Consider the following 10,552-nt stretch of genomic DNA (forward strand, 5'->3'; position numbering starts at 1 on the left):
TTGCCACTCTTGTCATTAGGGGGCACACTCCTACACCTCTTATTCACTCTGCTTTCTGGTGCTTTTCTCTGCCTTCAGAGGGGAACCTGTGGGACAGATTGAAGCTGGCCCAAAGAGCTCCTTCATATTTAAATCGATTGTTTCAGAAACAGGGATGGGGGCTCACCCAATGATATGACCAGTCTGCAGGCCACACAGACTGGCTTTGTCTCCTAGTCCTAAAATTTTTCTCACAGCAGCATTTCATGAGAATGTGTAACTGAAGAGGAGATATCTCCTTAAGCATGAAGGAAGATAATTTCCTCTCTCTTTTTATTTCCTTGCTTCTTCTTGTATCACCTTTCCTGCTGAACCTGACCAACACAAGATTTAATTAAGCCTAATATGAGATAAATCTTAAACCTGAGACTTATAACTGGTTTTGAGATCTGTTTTATCACATTATATTTGCCCACGTCCTTCATCTTCAAAATGATTATAAACTGTTCAGGAGGCCCAGATCTAAAAGGTACTTACACACAAATTAGAAGCCTGATTAATTTGGTGAATCTGGGCAGAACTTCTTGTTGCAATTAAAGTAGATGTAGCTGTCTAATGTACTCATTCTGGTGTATATAAGAGATGCATTGAGCTCTGTGTGTGTGTGTGTGTGTGTGTGTGTGTGTGTGTAGATGCGTGAGCATAGGTATCTGGGAAATGTAATCAAGGCATTGCTCAGTGAAGTCGAAATCACAGTTAATGTAATTTTCTTAACTCTGTTGCAGAGGGAAGAGCCAGCTCTGCAGTTTAACTCAGGTACTCTCACTCTGAGCAGGAAAGCCAAAAACAGTCCAGATCCTACTATTTATCCAGTTCTTGAATGGAATGACATAAAATTTCAAGATGTGATTGGGGAAGGTAACTTTGGGCAAGTCCTGAAAGCACGCATTAAGAAAGATGGCTTACGCATGGATGCTGCAATAAAAAGGATGAAAGGTAGTAAAGATCATGGATTCTGTGACTAAAGAGTTTTCTTGATTGTGTATTCCAAATGTTTCTCTGTCATACAAAGTGCTTAATAGCCCTCTTTTAAAGCTAAAATAATTATTCATAGTTGCTAATTAAACTGTATCAGGTGTCACTAGGCCATGATTGGTCAACAAATGTATTTCTGCTGGATCAAGTTGGTTTCTATTTCTCCTCAGTGGTTGATATGATTAACTATAATGTATTTTTCAATTCATAAATCAGTATGAGCTTCATGTGAGTTCATTTGCAAGGCAAGATGCACTGGCTAGATAGGAGCAGAGAGCTAGTCTTGGGGCACAGCATTTGTTCATCTTGCTCACTTTAGCTGTTCAGAGACAACTGCATCTATGCATCTATAGATACACATACCATGGGGATCATTACTTTTCTTTTTATTCACTGGGCATGACAGCTATATTCTAGAGACAGCTACAATATGTACAATACTGCAAAAATGTGTGTTTTATTGTAATTCACCAGGTCATTATCTAGGCATTAAAAAACACTTTTAAATGTGGTGATTAATTTAAAAATAGCCATGGTCTACATACAGGCAGGAATAATCAACAGCACACATATGGAAGGATTTTTAAGCAGCTACTTTTCATAAAATCTGCTACAACATTTTGCACTCTTAGGTAAGGAGAGTGACAGGGTGGGTTATGATACTTCCTTTCTCTGCAGATAGCTTTTACAGACACTTGTTTCTCATATTTTTTTTCATCTGATTGAAAAACCCTACTTTTTTCTGCAAATACTAATGTACCTTGCAGTTTTTCTCTTTCTACTGGGGTTGAAATAATAGTGGCCCAAGCAACGCAGAGTCCCCATAATTAAAAAAAATATATACTGCTATAAATTCAGTTCAAACTAAAACATACATGTGTGCTTTTTTGATTTTCAGAGTACGCCTCAAAAGATGATCACAGAGATTTTGCTGGAGAACTTGAAGTTCTTTGTAAACTTGGTCATCATCCCAACATCATAAATCTTTTGGGAGCATGCGAACATAGGGGTAAGATACTATTGAATGCATGTACTTTAAAAATTACTTTTAAAAAACCCTCTAAACAAGCCCATGCAGTCCAGAGAAACACTAACGGGTCTCTGTGCAACATTTGTTAAAAGGTCAGATAAACTTGTGTCTAGATCTACAAGCCCATATTAATGCTCCAGAAATTATGCTCAACACTACCTCTAAATTCTCCTCTACTCCTAGAAATTAGCCTGTTTGACATTGCCCTCCAGTGTTTATTTCCTTTTTTCACTCAAGCTAGTGTAAATTTCTAAAGGCTATTACTGACCATCTCTTACTTTGTGATATGCTTCCTATCTGATGTTTTGTTAGGATATCTTTACCTTGCTATTGAGTATGCTCCCCATGGAAATTTACTGGACTTCCTTCGGAAAAGCAGAGTACTAGAGACAGACCCAGCATTTGCTATTGCCAACAGTACTGCATCTACGCTTTCGTCTCAGCAACTTCTGCATTTTGCAGCAGATGTTGCCAGAGGGATGGACTACTTGAGCCAGAAACAGGTCAGTCTTCAACTCTCTACCTACTGAAAGCATGGAAAATACTTTTCCGGGGAATATGACCTTTAATTACATTAATTTTTAATTTTAGCTTTATAGCACACAATGAATGAGATTTATTTTGTTGTCTCCATTTAAACTTACCAAATACTATGTCATGGGGTGTCAGAACCCAGAGCATCTCTCTGGATGCCCTGGATGTCTCAAAGCCCTGGCAGGGGCTCGGAGACCCTGGCAGGAAGCCAAAGACACCTGGAAATTCGACCTTAATTCATAGAGCAAATTGCCAACCTTATATAAAGAATTACGGGCCACAAAAGTTTAAGTAGCATAGTAGTAGCAATCACAGGGCGAAGGGAAAAAGTTTTGGAGCACTGTACAGGGGGGTTTTGTATGTTGTACAGGGGGGTTTGAAATTCTGTACATGAGGGTCAGGGTTTCTAAGATGGAGGAATTTGGGCGTGCCCTGTCCTTCTTCTTTCTTCTCCTTGGCATCCATGTTCAGGATGATGTTGGCATGTATGGATTGGTTCATGGTGAAGGTACACTTTCCAACAAGGGCGAAAAGTATTGGAAATAGAAGGTAAATATCTAGTACGTAGTTTTCACTACAAAAGAGACAACCGCCCCGTGGGCGGGAGAGAGTGCCCTTGGCTGTCTTGCTGATCAGACCTCGGCTGGACAGACAGAAAAACTTTGTAGATAAGAAACAATAAACTCAACTGAAGACCAAAAGCAAGAGTGCAGACTCCCTCTTCGAGAGCGCGGCCTACCCAGAACCACCTTTTCTCGTGCTGGGACAGAGATGAGTAACAGCCGACCCCGGCAATGGGGAATAGTGGAAGAGGCATTAAGACTTAAAACAACATGGTAGTTAACTGCTTTCATTTTCAGATAAAATTTAAAATGTTCTTGGTAGTGACCAAGCCAAATACCAAGCCAATTTCTTTGTTTTATGTTTTTGTTCTAAATGTTTGCCATTTTCAATACAGCAGTAAAGTAATACATGTAAAACTAAATTACACTGATTCCCTTATTTTATTACATTATTACATGATTATTATTATCATTATCATTATTATTATTATCATTTTAGTTTATTCATCGAGATTTGGCAGCAAGAAACATCTTGGTTGGAGAAAATTATGTTGCAAAAATAGCTGACTTTGGCTTATCAAGAGGTCAGGAAGTTTACGTTAAGAAGACCATGGTAAGGACCAAAACAAATTGATACAGTCTGTTTTCTTGACTTTGCTTTCTTATTTCTTAATCTGTGTTTTAACATGAACAAAAGTGCAAACTTATGGCTATTACAGAACTGATTTTTTAAAATTTATTAATTACCATGTAAAATATGCATGTTTATTAACATACACATAAATACATCTACTTGTAATAAATCCTGTAACATGTTTGTAATATAAAATGTAATTTTAAATTATTTATATGAATATGGATGACAGTAAAATAGATGAGTCAAGCTGGTCTAATTCTACTGAACAAAGCCAAAGTTACCAAGAAGGTAACCAGATGTACATCAGGATGGGTCCAGAGCTAATGCTTTGGAGGATCTGAAAGAAGATACATAATAAGCATCACGTAAACTAAAGACCAGAAATAGCACTGTGTTGTCAAGACACCACGATGTTCAGAGGCATCATCTGAGGTATTACTTACATTTCACCTTGATGCTGATTGGATATTTTTTAATAAACTTTCATGTGAACTGTTCCTTTGGGAAGCAAATCATAGAATCATAGAATGACAATCATAGAATCATGGAATGATGTGTTTGGAAAGATACCTTCAACACCATCTAGTTCCAACCCCACCTTTCACTACACCAGGTTACTCTGAGCCCCATCTAACTTGGCCTTGAACACCCACATCCACAACTACTCTGGGCAACCTGTTCCAGTGTCTCACCACTCTCACAATAAAGAATTTCTTCTCTAAAAGTTAGTAAGTTAATTTACTTGATAAAGTTTACTTAAAGTCAGTTTTCACTAAGGTAACAGAGAATGATTGTTGGCATATAAACTGCAATATTGCTATACCAACAAGTGAAAAATAAACTTTCATTAAATAACTTCTAGGGACGACTTCCAGTGCGATGGATGGCAATTGAATCTTTGAATTACAGTGTTTACACCACAAATAGTGATGTGTAAGTATGTCTTCAGGTGGCATTTAAAAATATTCCATATGAAGGAAAGTTCAACAACTAGCATGAGACCTCTGCTCTTAACTCAAAATTAATGTCAGTAGTAATGTCAGTAGTAATGTCAGCATGTTAGCAATGGAAGCAAAAATAAAACCCATAACAAAGAAGTTACTTTTATTTCTTCCTCAGGGTCTGATCAAGTTCTGTGTTCACAACCTACTTGGATGTGCTTGGCTACTTTAGCTATACTTATTCAAAATTGGAGACCTGATGAATATTTGGGAAACCCGGAAGAAATTTGTATTTTATTTAGGAAACTAGAAATTGTATTTGGAAAAGAAATTCTGTAATTTCAGTATTTGCTGAAATCTCACAATCTGATAAAGGTCTTTGGTTGACTCAGAGTGAATTAATTTTGCTAATTTTCCTGCTTTCTGATTCTGCAAGCCCCATCATTATACAAAACTTTATAAAAATACAGAAAAACATCACACTTCCCTGTGTTCCTTGACTACTAGCAAAACTACCTACCATTTAAAAATATTAATTCTTGTTGCATTCTTGTTTCACTTCATAATATCCCTCTGTTGCAGATGGTCATATGGTGTCCTCTTATGGGAAATTGTTAGTTTAGGTAAGTACCTGAATTTTGTACTGCACAAATAAACAATCTGCACCAAATCAGCTCTATTCACTCAGTCTTTTAAAAAATATTGCTCCACAATAGATTTCCATTTTCTTTCTGTTTTATTCTGCTACATTTTATTTAGGATCAGTATGGTTGGAAATGCAATTGTCAAATTTTCAATTCAAGTACCATTATAAATGAGAAAGAACCATAATGACCATGTTTTCATTACACTGTAAAACCCAGGCCATACCTAAATATAAATTCCAGGGTATCATATGATATATAGCCTTAGTACAACATGTTTTGAGTTTGGTGGGTGGTTTTTCCTCAGCTTTCCTGCATTTCAAATCAAGACTTATATTTTAATGATATTGCAGGGTGGGGAAGTAATCACCTCCTACTCCAAATATTCATGAAGAAAATTTTTAACATTAACCTTCAAATAAAATTTAGAGTTCATTTCTGCAGATACCTCTACCCATCATGATTGTGATACAGCCTTGCACCACTCAAAATCATTGTGTTACACCTCTCTTGTGATTTGCCCTGGAGATGTGCCCATGATCTGCTGGCCAGGAGATGCTAATGACTGAGGTGCACATCGCCAGCTGGACTATGGATTTCTGATTTGTTCCTGGCTTTCCTTACTAAATGGGTTGGCACTAGATATGGAGGGAGTATGGAAAATCAAGAGTCTAAGCAACCAAATACCTAGAGAAAGGGGCAAAACCAGCTGACAGTAAGAGCTCCATGAGTCTATACCAGATCTTATCATTATGATGTTAAAGAAGGAATTACTTGCCCAGTGACATCAATGCTATTGAAAAAAACATTTTTAATATTATCAGATCCTGGCCCTCAGACTTGTAGAAGAAATTAGGGCAGCCACACAAATGAGAAAATTGGCACTTAATTTTACTTTTCTCCTCCATATTGTGCATCAAGCAGTAAGGAAGCATTAACAATAAAAATGTAGTTGGAAAATACCCCCTAAGTTTGGATTAATTTAGCTGTTACTATGTTAGTAATTTCAATTTCTACTGTGAAATTAAACTTTCTTTTATTAAAACCTGCTTCTTTTCATGACAATGGTTAAACTTTAGGAGGAACACCATATTGTGGAATGACATGTGCAGAACTATATGAAAAACTCCCTCAAGGGTACCGACTGGAAAAGCCTCTCAACTGTGATGATGAAGTGTGAGTATTGCCTCAGAAAAAAAAAAAAAAACCAAACCAAAAAAGAAACAGAATAACACAATTTCAGCTATAAAACATTGACAATTTCTACAAGAAACTAGCAAACATTTTTTTTCACTAGAAAATATAAAAACTACATTAAAATTTTTAAAATGCACAAAACATGAAAACTACATAAAAACATTAAAAAGTGTGTAAGTCCTTTTGTATACAACATACACAGTTAATTTGCCATTAATACTTTCTCAGGCTCTCCGTTCCAGCCAGTTATCCTGTTCTTTACACAAAACACCAGGGTTTTAGCTCAAAGAGAGATTTTTGATTATTCCAGAGTAAATGAAAGTTATTTTGAGACAGCAAACAACTATGAAAAATGTAACTTCATTTACGTAGAAATCCATTTCCCTCCGAAAAGTGGAATGTGCATAATCTTTAAATTATCAAAAACTTGTAACTTTAATCTATGTATCTAAACTATGAAATGCTGGTGTTGGATTTTTAAAGGTATGACCTAATGAGACAGTGCTGGAAAGAGAAACCATATGAAAGACCATCATTTGCTCAGATACTGGTGTCACTGAACAGGATGTTAGAAGACAGGAAGGTAAGAATAAAACTCTATTTTATATATTAGTATATATATTTTATATATAAGTATGTATATAAAATATGTGCTCTGTTTAATAAATTTATATATTTATATTTTTTATATAAATGTATATATTACAAAGACATAAATAATTAGGCTATGTATAATTTCAATATTATTTAGGGTTCTTGAAGTAATGCACCTTGCATCACATCTCTGCTTATTTCCTTTCCAGACCTATGTGAATACTACCCTATATGAGAAATTTACTTATGCAGGAATTGATTGCTCCGCTGAAGAAGCTGCTTAAGACGGAAAAAAATCTTCATTCATCAGTGATGTATTACAGAAAACCAAAATTCAATCTGCTGGAGCCCAAAATGTGATGTGCTGTGTAGAACTGCGTATAGCTCTAACTATATATAATACAGCAATACTGTTTTTCCACAGTTATGTGTGTGTACAGCACACAGTAACCTCTGCCTTTATAGGCTGTAGAAGTGTATATACTGTCCAAAGCAGGTATAGACTAAAGTCTTAAAATCTGTTGTTTCATTCGCAGGGTTTTCTTTTTTCCTAGTCATGTAGATATAATGTCTACATACATATTGTAATGCATTAAGTATTGACATCTTAGAGGGTTTTTTTATATTTTCCAAGAGCTACTCATAGCAAAGTGGTAACTTATTGCAGTATTCCATATACATTTCATCATGTTTGAAACAAAAATGCTGGGCAGTTGCAGTGCAACAATGGAAGTTGTAATCCAGCGTGCTCAACAAGGATAATTAAGACAGACTCCTGTTTGAATGCAAAAGTCAGCTAGTAGAAGTAATCTAGTCAGAAGTTCTGTTGATACTTGTAAGATAAAAGACATGCTATTGTTCTTTCATTGCCTAGCATGACTGTCAGGTTTTGCCCATATGCAAAATATACATATATTTTGAAGTGTTTATTGTTATCAGAGGCAGCCATACAGCAATATTCATGAAGCGTAGTGTTGAGGAGCATACTACGTATTGTAAACCACATTTTTACAACTCACCTGGGTATACATGAGACTTACTCAATTTGTATTTCATTTAATAATTTCAATGCATAATTATAAATTACTACCTATTATGTACCAGCAGGGCTTACTTACTTTTGTTTATTTCACCCTTTCATTCTATCTGTGGTGTGGTATGGCCTCTTACAAAATATCGTACTCAAGTGCTTCAAAACAGTGATATTTGTCCTGCCAGAAAGGTCCCAATCCTTAGACAAGACAAATAACGGCAGGATTGGCTTGAACTTCTGGTGTCAAGCCAAGTACAAGGGTTTTGGTGGATTTACCCTATCAAAATTTCATATAGTAGCCAACTTCATGTTTTGCACAAATGTTCCGCTCTTGCCCTTGACTTACCAGCTCACAACTGTCCATCAGACCACAATGTCGTCCCAGTTGGGTGCAACAGGTCATCCCCTCAGACTTGGAGAAAGGTGGATGCTTGAAAGAGTGCAAGATTTTCCCTTCTGAGTCTTATTTTGTGAATGGTATGTGATTAGTAACAAGGTGGGGGTATCGCCACAGAGTATAGAGTAACATTAATGACATACACCAGACTGACTCAAATAGAATATTCCCTATTAAAAGGGAATAATCCAACAAACCAATAAGCCAAGGGTGCTGAGATGACTTGTGTGGCCTTGAGATAGGCAGAACTTGCACTGTAAACCAGGTGCTAGATGTAAACTAGGAGTTTATTGTTGGGGATTAAAATAAGTTTACTTATAGAATATTAGAAATTATCTGTGTAGGTTTAAGTTTAATTGTAACTTGCTTTCACCTTAGCATGAGAGGGCCCTGCTCAAAACTTAGCATAGGTGAGCTTTAAATGAATTCTTACCATAATGGGTAAGCAGGGGAGAAAACAGAAAAACTGGTTATCTTCAGATAAGGGCTGAGACCTTGAAGGGTCCTAAGACTGCCCCAAGCTGGAATATAAGAGCAGTTAATGACACACGGACACGGATAATCCAGTGAGGTGTTAGAAGACCCCAGACCATAAATCACCATAGGACTAAGAGGCTGATGCAGGGCACGTGACAAGTGTGTGATGGTTGGGTGCACAGACTGTAAGGGTATAAAGGCCCAGGGATTTCTTTGGTCAGGGTCCCTCTCTGGTGGCACCCAGCTCAAACTGAAATAAACCGACTCTGCCTTAGAACCCAGAGTCCGATCTCTTCTTTCATGTTTACACAGAGCAAACAGATTCACTGGACCAAAGTTCAACTCCCAAAAAAACAAAAAAAACCCCAAAATAAAAACAACAAACAAACAAACAAACAAACAAACAAAAAAGCCCCAAAAACCAAACAACCAAAAAAAACCAACAACAACAAAAAAAAAAAGCCCAGAGAAACAAATTCCACCACCTTTGTCAAAAGAGACTATTTGGACAGTGGTTTTTGAAGCATGGATTGCATGCTAAATTGCAATTTACAATTGAACTACATTCTTACTTATCAGCGAGGTGAATAAGAATATACTTCCAAGGATGTTTTCTAGACTTCCAGGCAAATGTGGCTAAAACCATCTGGAACTGCTCCAATTTCTGTACAGAATTTTTCAGAGGTACAAAGAGGTTCATGTCTCATACTCTCATACATTTCTAACAAGCAGACATAAATGGCTATTTTGTTACTTGATGTGAACATCTCCATCTGTGGCAAATTTTTACCTGGAACATTATGTCACAAAATTAAAGCATCAGAGTGCCATTCATTAGCTCAATAGCTGTTAACACTGCCTGCAATGTAAGTGGTTAAATCTCACTGTAAATTGCCCTGAAGGACAATTAGGAGGTCTCCTTATAAATATTCATCTTATATTCTTTTATATTGTATCATGTAACAATTTTCTACATTTCTTCCCTGGACACATCTGTAGGGCACTGGCTGTAGTGGATGTAAAGAAAGCAAGACAAAACAGTTTAAACGGAATGTGAAACTTAGTAAATGATGGTGCTAGGAAATCACTCATTCAAAATTGACAAGCCCCATTAGAAATGGGAGATGTGAGGCAGAGTCCAGTTAAACAGGTTACAGGAAGGAGGGCTTAGGGAAAGAGAGAAACCACTGTTCCAATATTTGGAACCATCATTCCCTGTTATCTCACTTTTTAAAAAAGTTTTTTTGTCCTTTATAAAAAGAAATTCTTTAGGATAAATGACAACGTATTGCACCTGCAGAGCTGAGAGGCTTTTTGCCCTGCTGCTGTGCTGCAGGCCGATTTAGCAGCATTCCTTAACACGGAGAGATACAGAGAGGGACCTAAAGCAATTGACTTTGTGCCACTTAATCCCAAAGGTCACCACTCTCAGCAGACAGACATCAGGGAGTCTTGCGCTGTATTTCTGTTGATCCACACCTGGCCAGCACA

The 10,552-nt window shown here is 36.8% G+C and overlaps 1 protein-coding gene across 2 annotated transcripts in view; it reads left to right on the plus strand.

The window, feature by feature from the left end:
* The window catches only part of TEK (TEK receptor tyrosine kinase), a 40,102-nt gene extending 30,760 nt beyond the window's left edge, over positions 1–9,342 (plus strand). For both annotated transcript variants that reach the window (XM_039733258.1, XM_039733259.1), the window contains 9 exons: positions 765–975; positions 1,913–2,023; positions 2,357–2,547; positions 3,641–3,754; positions 4,641–4,711; positions 5,302–5,342; positions 6,443–6,539; positions 7,044–7,143; positions 7,364–9,342. In XM_039733258.1, coding sequence (XP_039589192.1) covers positions 765–975; positions 1,913–2,023; positions 2,357–2,547; positions 3,641–3,754; positions 4,641–4,711; positions 5,302–5,342; positions 6,443–6,539; positions 7,044–7,143; positions 7,364–7,438 — 1,011 coding nt within the window. In that variant the 3' untranslated portion in view covers positions 7,439–9,342. The remainder of the gene's footprint in view (positions 1–764; positions 976–1,912; positions 2,024–2,356; positions 2,548–3,640; positions 3,755–4,640; positions 4,712–5,301; positions 5,343–6,442; positions 6,540–7,043; positions 7,144–7,363) is intronic.
* Positions 9,343–10,552: the final 1,210 nt, after the last annotated feature.

Source organism: Passer montanus, unplaced genomic scaffold, assembly GCF_014805655.1.
Source record: "Passer montanus isolate IOZ18808 unplaced genomic scaffold, ASM1480565v1 scaffold85, whole genome shotgun sequence".
Lineage (NCBI taxonomy): Eukaryota > Metazoa > Chordata > Aves > Passeriformes > Passeridae > Passer > Passer montanus.